The sequence below is a fragment of the Ictalurus punctatus genome, chromosome 3, assembly GCF_001660625.3.
Source record: "Ictalurus punctatus breed USDA103 chromosome 3, Coco_2.0, whole genome shotgun sequence".
Classification (NCBI taxonomy): domain Eukaryota; kingdom Metazoa; phylum Chordata; class Actinopteri; order Siluriformes; family Ictaluridae; genus Ictalurus; species Ictalurus punctatus.
The window spans coordinates 18,841,676-18,855,937 of NC_030418.2; the positions used below are offsets into that span (position 1 = coordinate 18,841,676).

At 46.6% G+C, this 14,262-nt stretch overlaps 2 protein-coding genes and 1 long non-coding RNA gene across 4 annotated transcripts in view; 1 reads left to right on the forward strand and 2 right to left on the reverse strand.

Annotated features, from left to right (window-relative positions):
• Window positions 1-1,291: 1,291 nt before the first annotated feature.
• On the reverse strand, window positions 1,292-5,947 carry LOC128632732 (uncharacterized). The gene is made up of 2 exons (XM_053679722.1): window positions 1,592-5,947; window positions 1,292-1,500 (listed from the first exon to the last, which is right to left on the reverse strand). Exons 1-2 carry the CDS (start codon window positions 5,917-5,919, stop codon window positions 1,320-1,322), a joined length of 4,509 nt encoding a protein of 1,502 aa, XP_053535697.1. The 5' UTR covers window positions 5,920-5,947; the 3' UTR covers window positions 1,292-1,319.
• Window positions 5,948-6,318: 371 nt separating this feature from the next.
• LOC128630396 (uncharacterized) lies at window positions 6,319-6,885 on the reverse strand. The gene is made up of 2 exons (XR_008394655.1): window positions 6,619-6,885; window positions 6,319-6,527 (listed from the first exon to the last, which is right to left on the reverse strand). It is a non-coding gene; the product is annotated as an uncharacterized LOC128630396 (long non-coding RNA).
• Window positions 6,886-10,515: 3,630 nt separating this feature from the next.
• Window positions 10,516-14,262, forward strand: part of zgc:171482 (zinc finger protein) — a 73,453-nt gene continuing 69,706 nt past the window's right edge. The window contains exon 1 of one of the 2 annotated variants that reach the window (XM_053679723.1): window positions 10,516-10,904. The gene's annotated coding sequence lies outside the window, so the exon portion shown is untranslated. The remainder of the gene's footprint in view (window positions 10,905-14,262) is intronic. The other variant, XM_053679724.1, reaches the window with a different exon arrangement.

The following is a 14,262-nucleotide window of genomic DNA, read 5'->3' on the forward strand; positions in this document are numbered from 1 at the left end:
TTTTCGCACTCACACACACTGGGTTTTTTTTTGTCCCTTAGACACAACTTTTCTTTTTATTAAGTTACCACAGATCTTTTTACAGCTCTATTTTACTCGAATTAGCATAATCTCTCATTTTAGCATGCATAATGCAGCCTTCAGCAGTCCTTCCAAAAAACTTTTGCGCTGTGCTCTGTTGCTGATGTTCCTTTTAAAACTCGGATCCTTAACACATTGCCTTCCTAATCAAACACATCCACAACCTCTCTGAGGAATTCTAACAGAAGTAAGTGCCATGGCTAATGTAAACCTTACTGTTCACAAGCCTTTGCATGTGCTCTGCCTCATTGTGCAAACTGCGTACATGGATTATTGTGCAGATTCATTTACACTTCATATTTCACATAATTCCACACAGCAGGGATGGACATATTTTCCCATTTTAGCATCATGGTGACACATCCAGAGCTTCTTACACCCTGCATGCCTTTTGTAACAAGACAGACTCAGCGGGCTCGTGTGTATTCTGAAGCAGATATGCAGTAAACAAAGTACAAAATACAATTCCAATATCAGTATTCAATATAAGAACCAAAAGTTTTCAGAAACAAGTTACAGGGTTGATCAAATAAGGGTGGAAATACAAAAGCATACGCAAACTGACAGGAAAAGGATGGCTCAGACCCACAGAAGAAACACAGAAGGAACTCAATGACGCTAGCAGCTATTGTTGTTTATGTGGAGTAGGAAGTGATTAGAAACACATGGAAATAATCAGTAACCATGACAGTGAAGCAAAATTATGGCAACCAGGACCTCTGCAGAGAGTAATCCTGTGCACTGATGTGACACCTTATATTTGAATGAAAATGTGTACTATTTAGTTCAGTATGGCACAGCTGAAGAGCAAATGCCTCTGCCAAGAAGCATGTTACACATGAGCACAGTGTCGAATGAATTTGGCATCCGCCCATTAAATTAGCATTCTGGTGAACTGGCTTGCTCTGTCCTCTTTGCATTCTTATTGTGTTGAGCTTGAAGGATCTGGATCCTCTACAAAAGCAGCTGCCATATCTGCTGAAAGCATGTTATAGGCTGTTATTATTGTTATTCAATTCAATGCTTTATACATGAGAGAAAATGTGGCAATTTCATGAGCAAATTCCTTATGACTAAGCAGTGCTATTGCAATTCACAAATTAAATGGCAGTGCAGTGATGATGGAGAAATATATATATATATATATATATATATATTGTGAGGAATTAGCCCGGGGAAGGGCGGCGTACAGACCCACAGGAGACCAAAGGGTGGTTGCAGACGGTGCTTTATTGTGGCTAGGGTGAGGTGAACGTGTGATAAATGGAAGAGTGCGGGGGTTTGTGAAGGCGTGACGGCCGGCGGAGTCGACTCGTGGCGGAGGCGGGATTCCCGAGGCGGGGCGGGGGTTTTCCCGGGCCGGCGTCCTCCGTGTGTGCGACTCTCACTATCCGGCGGTCTCGTCCGCGCTTACGACTCCTGGAGAGAGGGAGAGAGAGAGAGAAGAATTTAGCGTGAGGCGTGAGGTTACCGTCGTGATCGGAGGTTGCGAATCGCTGCAAACACGCACGGAGTCCGTTTTGACGCCACGATATTCTCTTCCGCTTCCCGGCCGGAAGCGCGCTCTTTTATCCTCCTCCGTCGTCGCCTGAGTGGTGGGACTTCCCCGTTGGATCCGCCAATCGCGGGCCGGAGTCGCGTCAGCCCCGCCCTGCCGCGGCGGTCCTTCCAGCTGGCGGAATGTTCGGCAGGAAGCTGCCCACGTCGTGCCGGTGCGGCAGTCGGAGAAGGAGCGTTTTCCCTCTGGTGTGCGCCGGATCTCTGCCGGTCGCGACAGTACCCCCCCCTCAGCTCCGAGCCTACTGCCGCTCGGTGGTGGGCCCAGAGGGCGTCTCGTCGTGAGAGCCCATCCGCGTTACCATGCTGGGCCCCTGCCCGGTGCTTAACCTGAAAAGAGAAGTCTTGTAAGGCGAGGAACCAGCGGGTTACCCGGGCGTTGGTGTCCTTCGCCTTGGCCATCCACTGCAGGGGGGCGTGGTCGGTTATGAGGATGAAGTGCCTGCCCGCCAGATAGTATCGCAGCTCCTCGATGGCCCATTTTATTGCTAGTGCCTCCCGCTCGACCGCCGCATACTTCCTCTCGGCCGGGGACAGCTTCCGGCTGATGTAGAGGACTGGGTGTTCTTCCCCGTCGAAGGTCTGGGAGAGGACGGCACCCAGCCCGGTCTCGGACGCATCAGTATGTACAGTGAACGGGAGGTCAAAGTCCGGGTTGCGGAGTATCGGCGCGCTGGTGAGGGCTTCTTTTAGGGCCTGGAAGGCCCTTTCTGCATCGGCTGTCCACCTCACCTGGTCTGGCTGGCCCTTCTTTGTGAGGTCTGAGAGGGGAGAGGCTACAGCAGAAAAGTTAGGCACGAACCTGCGATAGTAGCCCGCCAATCCCAAGAAGGCACGTACCTGTTTTTTCGACGTTGGACGTGGGTAGTCCTTCACAGCCTCGATCTTTTTTTGTTGGGGCTTCAGCATCCCCCGTCCGATGCGGTATCCCAGGTACTGGGCTTCCGTCAGCCCTAGGTGGCATTTCTTTGGGTTCGCCGTCAGGCCGGCCTCCCGGAGGGCTTTCAGGATCTCCCTGAGGTGGAACAGGTGGTCGGCCCAGGTGGAGGAGTGTATGACCACGTCGTCCAGGTAGGCCGCGGCAAACTGTCGGTGGGGTCGCAGGAGGATGTCCATTAGCCGCTGGAACGTGGCGGGCGCCCCGTGCAGCCCAAAGGGGAGAACCCGGTACTGCCAGTGGCCGGTGGCCGTGCTAAAGGCTGTCTTGGGCCTTGCCTCCGGTGCGAGCGCCACTTGCCAATAGCCTTTGGTGAGGTCCAGGGTCGATATGAATCGGGCTCTCCCCAGCCTCTCAATCAGGTCGTCCACTCTGGGGAGGGGGTAGCTGTCAAACTCCGACACCTGGTTCAGCCTCCAGAAGTCATTGCATAGCCTCATGCTCCCATCCGGCTTCGGCACGACGACGATGGGGCTGGACCAGGGGCTGCTGGACTCCTCGATGATGTGGTCCCGCAGCATGCGACTGATTTCCTCCTCGATGGCCTGGCGCCGGGCCTCGGGGACACGGTATGGCCTTTGTCTCACCACTACACCGGGAGGAGTCTTGATTTCATGCTGGACCAGCTGAGTCATTCCCGGGGCAGCCGAAAACACATCTGCAAACTGGTCGGTCAGCTCGGTAAGCTCCTGTCTTTGGGTGGGGGTGAGGTCCTCCCCGAAGCCGACCAAGGTACCCTTGCCCCGGTCCGAGTCCTGAACTGCGAACGCCGACACCACCGGGGTTGGTTCCACCCACTTTTTCAGCAGGTTTATGTGGTATAGCTTCCCGTCCTTCGGCTTACCGGGTTGCTGTAGGCGGTAGTTGACTGGGCCCCGGCGCTCGAGGACAGTGTATGGACCTTGCCACCGGGCGAGGAACTTGCAGGCGCTGCTGGGCACTAACAGGAGGACCCGGTCCCCCGGCTGGAATTCCCGGGGCTGTGCGGGGCGGTTGTATACCTTCTTCTGCTCCTCCTGCGCCGCCAGCATGTGCTCCCGGACGATGGGGCCCACCCTGTCAATCCTGGCTTGCATGTCCTGCACGTACTCGACGACGGAGCGGAACGGGGATGGTTGCTCCTCCCAGGCTTCGCGGGCTACATCCAACAATCCCCGCGGCCGCCGCCCGAACAGGAGCTCGAAGGGCGTGAAGCCCGTGGACGCCTGGGGGCACTCCCGAACGGCGAAGAGTACGTAGGGGAGGAGGAGGTCCCAGTTCCTCCCCTCCTCGTCCACCACCCGGCGCAGCATCCGCTTGAGGGTCTGATTGAACCTTTCAACAAGTCCGTCGGTTTGGGGGTGGTAGACGGACGTCCGGAGGTGCTTCACCTGTAACATACGACACAAATCCGCCATTAGCTTCGAGACAAACGGCGTACCTTGGTCGGTCAACACGTCCTTGGGGATCCCCACTCGACTGAAGAGGAGTACCAGCTCCCTGGCGATGTTTTGCGAGGTGGCCTTGCGGAGCGGCACCGCCTCAGGGTACCGAGTGGCATAGTCGACCAGGACCAGGATGTATTCATGGCCCCGGGCCGACTTGGGTAGGGGCCCCACGAGATCCATGCCCACTCGCTCAAACGGGACACCGATGATGGGCAGGGGTATCAGGGGCGCCGGCGGGGGCCTCCGCGGGGCCGTGCGTTGGCACTGCGGGCACTGTTGACAAAAGGTCCGGACCTCCGCGTCCATCCCGGGCCACACGAAGCGGTCCCGCAGTTTCTCCAGGGTATTTCGGGCCCCCAGGTGGCCGCCGAGGGGATGGGTGTGGGCTAGGTGTAATAAGATGGCTGTCTTGGCTCGGGGTACCACCAGTAGGTCCACCTGCTCCCCGCGGCGGCAGGCCCGTTGGTACAGGAGCCCCCCTCGGACGAGGAAGTACGATGTGGGGAGCCTCAGGTCTGGGCTCTGGTCGACCCCCTCTATCACCCGTACCTGGGCCCAGCAGTGCTTCAGTCGGTCGTCCTCCTTCTGTTCCCGACCGAACTTTCCCTCCCGGTTTACCTGGGGAAAGACAGATGACAGAGGGTTAGTAGTTTGGGGGGTCTTACCTTCTGAGGTGGCCTCTCCGTCGTCCTGGGCCAGGTAGGCCGGCCGGGTTGGGATCCCCTTCCCCCGCCGCCGCGGTCTCCAGGACTCGGCTCTCGGTACCACCCGGAATCCTGGCCAGTCTCGTCCCAGGAGGAGGGGCACGGGGAGTTCGGGGATGATTCCGACCTGGAGGGGCCAGGTGCTGGCTTCGCTCCGGATCTGGACCTCAGCTGAGGGGACCTCCCGGGTGTCCCCATGGACGCATGTCACGGTAAGCGTCCCGCTTGGTCGGCGCCCCTCAGGCAGGATGGAGGGTTGGGCAAGGGTCACCGTGCTCCCGGTGTCCAGTAGGGCGGTTACCGGTCTCCCTTCGACCCACACCGTCACGGAGGGCGCCTCCGGCGGTTGCTGCTGATGGAGGGCGCAGCCTGCCAGCCATGGTTTTGTAAGCAGCCGGGCGGCTTCCCTCTCCGGCTCTGTAGGCATGGGCTCGTCTCGGGGGTGTTCACAAGTGGGCGCCCTCTGTGGGTTCCTCCAGATGCGGGGCCGGGTCTGGCGGTCAGACCGGGGGCCCTGGGCACCGAGGGGCCGATCGAGGTGCTGCTGCTCCCCGGAGTCGAGCTCCAGGGTGGCCAAGGTTCGCTCCAGGGCAGTCAGGAGTTCCTGGGGCGTAGTTGGGGCGTGGGCCCCCACGGCCTGTCTCTCTGCCCGGGGTAGCGCTCTCAGGAAACGGTCGACCGCCACCTTCTCCGCCACCTCCGAGGCGGTCTGCCGATCCGGTCGGAGCCATCGTTTGGTGATCCGGAGGAGGGCGTTCATCTGGCAACGTGGTCGAGCACCTGTTCGATAAACCCAACGATGGAATTCAGTAGCGGCCCGGCCAGGGGTTCGGCCACACCACGCCAGGACTCCCTCCTTCATCGCCAGGTAGTCCGTAGCCTCCTCCGGGTCGAGGGCATAGTAGGCTGTTCGGGCCTCTCCCGTGAGCAGGGGACCAAGGGCCCGGGGCCAGTCGTCACGGTCCCACCCCTCCCGGCAGGCGATACTCTCGAAGGTCTCGAAGTACGCCTCAAGGTCCTCTTCGGGGCCAAGGGGGGGTAGTAGGCGGCGGATCTCGCTGGTTGCGTCGGGGAGAGGCGTGGAGGCGGCGGGGGTCTCAGTCCTCATGGCGATCAGTGTCTGTGTGGCGACCTGAAGGCTTTCGGCGAGCTGCTGCGTCACGGCGTGCTGCTGGAGGCTGGTCTCCAGCAAGTGTTGCAGGGTGGGGTCCATTTTTTTTTTTTTTTTTTTTTTTTTTTTTTTTTTTCCTCTCTCTCTCGCGGGTTTATTTATAAACTTTTTTTTTTTTTTTTTTTTTTTTTTTTTTTTTTTTTTTGTGTTTTCCTTTTGATGTGTTTTTTTTTTTTTTTTTTTTTTTTTTTTTTTTTTTTTTTTGTGTTTTCCTTTTGATGTTTTTTTTTTTTTTTTTTTTTGTGTTTTCCTTTTGATGTTTTTTTTTTTTTTTTTTTTTTTTTTTTTTTTTTTTTTTGTGTTTTCCTTTTGATGTTTTTTTTTTTTTTTTTTTTTTTTTTTTCTTTGCAGTAGGCGGGTCTGTACTATGCCTGCATCCTCCACCAGTTGTGAGGAATTAGCCCGGGGAAGGGCGGCGTACAGACCCACAGGAGACCAAAGGGTGGTTGCAGACGGTGCTTTATTGTGGCTAGGGTGAGGTGAACGTGTGATAAATGGAAGAGTGCGGGGGTTTGTGAAGGCGTGACGGCCGGCGGAGTCGACTCGTGGCGGAGGCGGGATTCCCGAGGCGGGGCGGGGGTTTTCCCGGGCCGGCGTCCTCCGTGTGTGCGACTCTCACTATCCGGCGGTCTCGTCCGCGCTTACGACTCCTGGAGAGAGGGAGAGAGAGAGAGAAGAATTTAGCGTGAGGCGTGAGGTTACCGTCGTGATCGGAGGTTGCGAATCGCTGCAAACACGCACGGAGTCCGTTTTGACGCCACGATATTCTCTTCCGCTTCCCGGCCGGAAGCGCGCTCTTTTATCCTCCTCCGTCGTCGCCTGAGTGGTGGGACTTCCCCGTTGGATCCGCCAATCGCGGGCCGGAGTCGCGTCAGCCCCGCCCTGCCGCGGCGGTCCTTCCAGCTGGCGGAATGTTCGGCAGGAAGCTGCCCACGTCGTGCCGGTGCGGCAGTCGGAGAAGGAGCGTTTTCCCTCTGGTGTGCGCCGGATCTCTGCCGGTCGCGACAATATATATATATATATATACATATATATATATATATATATATATATATATATATATATATATATATATATATATATACAGTGAGGGAAAGAAGTATTTGATCCCCTGCTGATTTTGTACGTTTGCCCACTGACAAAGAAATGATCAGTCTATAATTTTAATGGTAGGTTTATTTGAACAGTGAGAGACAGAATAACAAAAAGAAAATCCAGAAAAACGCATGTCAAAAATGTTATAAATTGATTTGCATTTTAATGAGGGAAATAAGTATTTGACCCCCTCTCAATCAGAAAGATTTATGGCTCCCAGGTGTCTTTTATACAGGTAACGAGCTGAGATTGGGAGCACACTCTTAAAGGGAGTGCTCTTAATCTCAGTTTGTTACCTGTATAAAAGACACCTGTCCACAGAAGCAATCAATCAATCAGATTCCAAACTCTTCACCATGGCCAAGACCAAAGAGCTCTCCAAGGATGTCAGGGACAAGATTGTAGACCTACACAAGTCTGGAATGGGCTACAAGACCATTGCCAAGCAGCTTGGTGAGAAGGTGACAACAGTTGGTGCGATTATTCGCAAATGGAAGAAACACAAAAGAACTGTCAATCTCCCTCGGCCTGGGGCTCCATGCAAGATCTCACCTCGAGGAGTTGCAATAATCATGAGAACAGTGAGGAATCAGCCCAGAACTACACGGGAGGATCTTTTCAATGATCTCAAGGCAGCTGGGACCATAGTCATCAAGAAAACAATTGGTAACACACTATGCCGTGAAGGACTGAAATCCTGCAGCGCCCGCAACATCCCCCTGCTCAAGAAAGCACGTATACATGCCCGCTGAAGTTTGCCAATGAACATCTGAATGATTCAGAGGACAACTGGGTGAAAGTGTTGTGGTCAGATGAGACCAAAATGGAGCTCTTTGGCATCAACTCAACTCGCCGTGTTTGGAGGAGGAGGAATGCTGCCTATGACCCCAAGAACACCATCCCCACCGTCAAACATGGAGGTGGAAACACTATGCTTTGGGGGTGTTTTTCTGCTAAGGGGACAGGACAACTTCACCGCATCAAAGGGACAATGGACGGGGCCATGTACCGTCAAATTTTGGGTGAGAACCTCCTTCCCTCAGCCAGGGCATTGAAAATGGGTCGTGGATGGGTATTCCAGCATGACAATGACCCAAAACACACAGCCAAGGCAACAAAGGAGTGGCTCAAGAAGAAGCACATTAAGGTCCTGGAGTGGCCTAGCCAGTCTCCAGACCTTAATCCCATAGAAAATCTGTGGAGGGAGCTGAAGGTTCGAGTTGCCAAATGTCAGCCTCGAAACCTTAATGACTGGGAGAAGATCTGCAAAGAGGAGTGGGACAAAATCCCTCCTGAGATGTGCGCAAACCTGGTGGCCAACTACAAGAAACGTCTGACCTCTGTGATTGCCAACAAGGGTTTTGCCACCAATAACCAAGTCATGTTTTGCAGAGGGGTCAAATACTTATTTCCCTCATTAAAATGCAAATCAATTTATAACATTTTTGACATGCGTTTTTCTGGATTTTTTTTTTGTTTTTCTGTCTCTCACTGTTCAAATAAATCTACCATTAAAATTATAGACTGATCATTTTTTTGTCAGTGGGCAAACGTACAAAATCAGCAGGGGATCAAATACTTTTTTCCCTCACTGTATATATATATATATATATATATATATATATATAATGTGTTTCTTTACAAATGCTTATAATGTACACTTTTTAAAAGATTAACGTTTGGATTGACATTATACATGTCCATTACACTAGGTAATTTACTGTAAGAATTGTATGAGGGTAAATGAACAATGCTATATTATTCTCATTCTTATTGTTTCATTTCTAATTAATTTCTTCTGTGATGGAGCAGTTATCACTTTCTCCTCCTTTCTTTCTAACATTTTTGGAGAAATATGGACTTGTTAAATCATTTGTTGTTGCTTTGTTTTTACTATCTTGTTAGTGGGTGAAAGAAATGATGAGAGGTCCATAAGAGCATGGTGAAGTCATCACCATGACTGGTTAAATGAACACCCACACCATGAAATTTACTCCTACAGAGTTAACAGAGTTTAACTATGATGACAGCATGTGTGTGTGTGTGTGTGTGTGTGTGTGTGTGTGTGTGTGTGTGTGTGTGTGTGTGTGTGTGTGTGTTTGCATGAGTGAACATGAAGCAGAGACAAGTACTATGCTTTACTATTTTAAAAAAATGTCTTTCAATACATCAAACCCTCTTCTAGACATTTAACACACTCTTGAAAAAGTGGTCCATTGGATGGTTAATTGTTCTAGTTTGTTTATGCAGGCTTTTTCTGAAAGGCAAACCTTTTGTTGCAATCCTTTGTTCTTTTGTTTCCAAGATTTAATATTTTCTTCAGAGAGTGACTAAGGGCATTAGTCAGTGGATGAACCATGCTGCTCCTGTTGTATTGCTGATAATACATGCTCAGAAATAAACGTACCAAACTGTACTTCAACTGACTATGGCTAAAATTGCACTACATTACCTTAATCAAAATATATTTGCACACATGCTAATATTATAACATTTGTACAATCTATCTATCTATCTGTCTATCTATCTATCTATCTATCTATCTATCTATCTATCTATCTATCTATCTATCTCTCTCTCTCTTTATGTATATGTGTGTGTGTGTGTGTATATATATATATATATATATATATATATATATATATATATATATATATATATATATATATGTATATATATATATATATATATATAAGGATAGCCTTAGGACTGCAACTGCTCTGCAAAAGTCTCCACCATTGAAGAGTTGATAACATCAACAGAATAGACTTCAAAACTATAATGAATTCAGAAATGACTCTGATGCTCATATTCATTCAAACAATTGCACTTTTTGACTATATACTATACAAATAGGAAATTATTTATAATCGCGTTATACAGTGTCACCCAGATGAGGATGCGTTCCCTTTTGAATCTGGTTCCTCTTAAGGTTTGTTCCTTATGTCTTCTCAGGAAGTTTTTCCATGCCACCTTCGCCTCTGCTTGCTCATTTATAGATGTAAAATTTATATCTGGAATTGAGCTATTTCTGTAAAGCTGATTTGTCCATTGTTAAAAGCGCAATACGAATAAAATTGAATTGAATTAAATAATACTCAAGATTCCAGAGGAACAGAATGTTTCAGACAAATGTCCTTCATCAGCTGTGCTAGCAAAGAGCTTCAGGGCTATATGAGGTAAAGGTATTTGTATTTGCACCATCAAGGGTACACTATTTTATTCCTTTATTATGTACCATTAACCTGGAAGGTGCATGTGCTGAACCTTTAATTAGCATAGAGAGAAAAGCTTTAAAGGTACATCAGTGGTTATTGAGGTCAAATTATGTATCTTAAATAATAATAATAATAATAATAATAATAATAATAATAATAATAATAATAATAATAATAATAATAATTAAGGTTGCATAAGTAGTAAAAGTACAAATGATGTACCCTCGATAGTACCTCTCCAGCGACAAGGGAAAAGTGCAGTTTTGGTAGGTTTATTTCTGACAGTGTACAGTAGCTGTTAAATAGCGAATGATGCGTGCGTGGGGGTGTTGATGTAGGCAGCGAATCCCACCGCAAGCGTGGTGTCTCCCCTTACGCACGCGCACAGCGCTCGTTACTGAATGTGGCCGCTCGCTCGCTCGCTCGCGCTCAGTCGCTGACATCGTCTGCGCGTCACTGAAGGCTGTTGCTCGCGCGAAGTGGACCAAGAGGATCTGATGAAGGTGAGGCACAGTCTGCCTGCTCGTTGCTCGTTTACCGTTTGCGTGCGCGACACCTTCTCTCGACTCGTGGCAGCTTGACGGCGAGGCGCAAGAGCGAGCCAGACCATGCCGTAGAGCTGCAAACGAACTCAAAGTTTGCCGCGCAATCAGGCGGATGAGTACAGCTGCGAATCTGACGCGCTTTATAGAGGAAACAACAGCGTAGAGGAAGGTGAGTGAAGTCGCGCGCACCTGTTTCTCAACACACCGAGTTTTCATTCACAACTACAAAAAAATAAAAATAAAATAATAATAATAATAATAATAATAATAATAAAAAATTCCAAAAAAGATTATACTAAGGCAAAGCATCACCTAGTGTTGAATAAACCTTGCGTCAGACACGACATACAGTCTGTAATTATGTAAATTATAAACATAACGTTGCTGTAAACATTCAACGCTGTTCCTTTAACACTGGACAGCTCTCGTGCTCTAACCGAGCTAGATTTTTAAAATAAAAAATGAGTAAAAGAAAACGAGTTAAAATAGAAATGACGGTTTTCCAAAATCCCAGCAACATCCTTTCCTGTGTAATTAACTTTGTTTTGAAAATGAACGTTTACATTCATTATTTTGTTTGATATATCCGCCTTGTTGCTCTTGCTATTCATTCGAAAGCAAAAGGTGACTCCACTAGGTTTACTATAACGGGCTATTTTGAGAACACTGAAGAAAACAAGGCACATTTCTTTGTCCCTGTGGTGGTACTGTTATTCTTTGTACCGTTAATATGAATGTGCATCTGGAAATGTAGATATTGTGTACCTTTAAAAAGATTATTGGACCATAATTAGTTTTTGGAGCACCGTTTTTAAATGTACATTACATTCATCTTCCTAGGTAAAGGATACAGTATATTAAAGGTAAACAGATGTACCCCTCAGAGTATCAGTGCAGTGCTAAGGAAAGGTAAAGTTTAGTACCCTTTTATCTAGAGTGAAGTGTTATCGAGTAACTGCTTTATTTGTGAAAAAAGTATCTAGTGAAATCAGTGTGAATTTGTATGAAACACTAGTGATTCTTCTTGTGGGGTAAGCGCTCTGATGGGTTAATGTACATACAGTACCAAGGTCAACAATTAATAACAAAGAGGAGTTAAAATTATATTCCCTGTAAATGAAAAATTGAAAAATATGTGGAAATTTGAAGGTTATGAGTGGATATGTCCATGATGACAGTTTGATGTTGTTTATTAGTATCATGTTGTGTTTTCTTTCATCAAGCTTTCATTTAGACTGGAGTGATTAGGGCTACCAGCCAGAGATGTTATCATTTATCTCTGAGGGCGTATTGTTGACTATTATTGACTACAATGGCATTGATAGAATCGTGATTGATGTTTTCATTATTATTATTATTGTGTATTTCCTCCATTTCTTATTACAACATTCCTGCATCATTGCTGAATGACATTTCTTCTTTATTTACTGAACTTTCTATCATTACAATTTATTTAGTGTGTGTATATATATATATATGTGTGTGTGTGTGTGTGTGTGTGTGTGTGTGTGTGTGTATATATATATATATATATATATATATATATATATATATATATATATATATATTCAATATACAATATAGTATAGTATGTTATAGCATGATAATCAGGTTTAGAGTGTGTTCATGGTTTAGAGTGTACAGTATGATACTCAGGTTTAGAGTGTTTAGTTTACCATTGTATAAACAAACACTCAGTCATGGACAGGTTTGCATCATCTTTTTTCCGCTGTATTTAAACTGGTCGGTTCTTTGTTCACACTATTTTAAAATTTTTGTTGTGCACGGAAAGCACCACATGTGCTCATGACGATAATTTTTACACCATTACAGTATATTGGTATTGTGTAATGTGAAAGCTATAACTATTTTCACAGTCACAGATCTAATTGTAATAATGTACTATTTTAAAGTAAGTAAAACAAATACAGCAATACTGCTGTACTAAGATAGAAGACAGAACTGCTTAACATGTCAAACAGAAAAACACGACTTGCTTTTCAGTCAAACAAACAGTAGCAAAATACTTTGCTGTGGGGTTGATTAAAGGGTCGTTACAAGGTTGCTTTGAAAAAAAAATTATTAATACATTGAAAAAACCAGACATGGCAAAAACAAGAAATGCTTTACTAGAAATGCTGATACTGCTATATGCCTAGGAGAGGCAGAATAGTTTAGTTGACGTTACAGTGACAGTCCTTCTCATGTATCATGTGTCTCATATGTCCTGTGTGTCCTATGTGTCATATACTGTATGCCGCCTGATCTGTGGTTAGGGCTGCACATCATACACATGGCATGATTACAGGGTTTGGACAGGAGATAACAGATTACTCTTCACTGAGTAGGGATCACTTTGTAGCACCTTCCATCCTTCATCTGAGATTGATGGACTTGGCTGGAAAGTTTATAGTTATTGATGATTTGTTCTGCTGTGACGGATGCCACACACTGCCTACACTTCTGCACACAAACACATGGCAACAGATGATAACACACTTTTGGCTCATTTGCCGGAGAGAATAAACGGATACAGTACCTTGGCTTGTCCTCTGCCAGACCTGTGAGGGCTGTTTGAAAACCTCTGTTATTTACTAATCAACAATTGGTCCTTTTTTGAAGAATTATAAAGGGATGATAATTGTGATTCATTTTAATTGAGCCTGCCTTCTCTGACCACGGTGTAATTTCTGTACTCTTATAAGGTTCCATGGCAACAGGCAGCATAACCCAACTGAACCCTCTGTCATACTGTAAATAGCTAACTGTATCCTTCTGTGGAGCTCAAGATCCCTTTCTGCCCTTGATAAGATCTTGCACACTGGTATATATGTGGTTATATACTCATATAATGACATATTGTTCTAAATGTAACTATTAATCAGAAAATATATTGAGCATTTGGTGTAAATTAGTCATTTTATTTTACATTGAATTTCATATGAAATTTATTTTAATTGAATATTGTCACAGTTCTAGTTTAATACTGTGCTCACTTGAAGGTTAAGAGCTATTGCCATAATATGAAAAGATATTTATTCCTCATTATTAAAAGATATGCTAAATCCCTGTAAGACTTTAATGTGTCAGAGCAAACAGATCAATACACTGTGTATATGCGTATGTATTCTATATTGAGTAATATTGTAGAAACTCTTTTTCTACAATATTTCTGCTTTTTTGTGTGAAAAAGACCAGCCAGTCTTTAGCTGTCCAATTTTGGTGAGCCTGTGCTCACTGTAGCCTCAGAGTCCTGTTCTTGGATAAAAAAGGAGTGGAACACCATGTAGTCTTTTACTGTTGTAGGCCATCCCCCTCAAGATTTGGTATGTTGTGCATTCTGAGCTGCTTTTCTGCTCTACATCGCTGTAAAGAGTGGCTATTTGAGTTACCAGTTACAAAGGCGTTTCATCCTGCAGAACTGTCGCTCACTGGATGTATTTTATTTATTTATTTTTTGCACAGTTCTCTGTAAATTCTAGAGACTTTTGTGCTTGAAAATCCCAGGAGATCAGCAGTTTCTGAAA

Excerpts from the sequence above, each read along its gene's own strand:
- LOC128632732 (XM_053679722.1), bottom strand. The coding sequence starts at position 5,919 with ATGGACCCCACCCTGCAACACTTGCTGGAGACCAGCCTCCAGCAGCAC. Across the intron at positions 1,501-1,591 it reads GTGGCGTCAAAACGGACTCC|GAGTCGTAAGCGCGGACGAG; the intron begins GTGCGTGTTTGC and ends CCCTCTCTCCAG.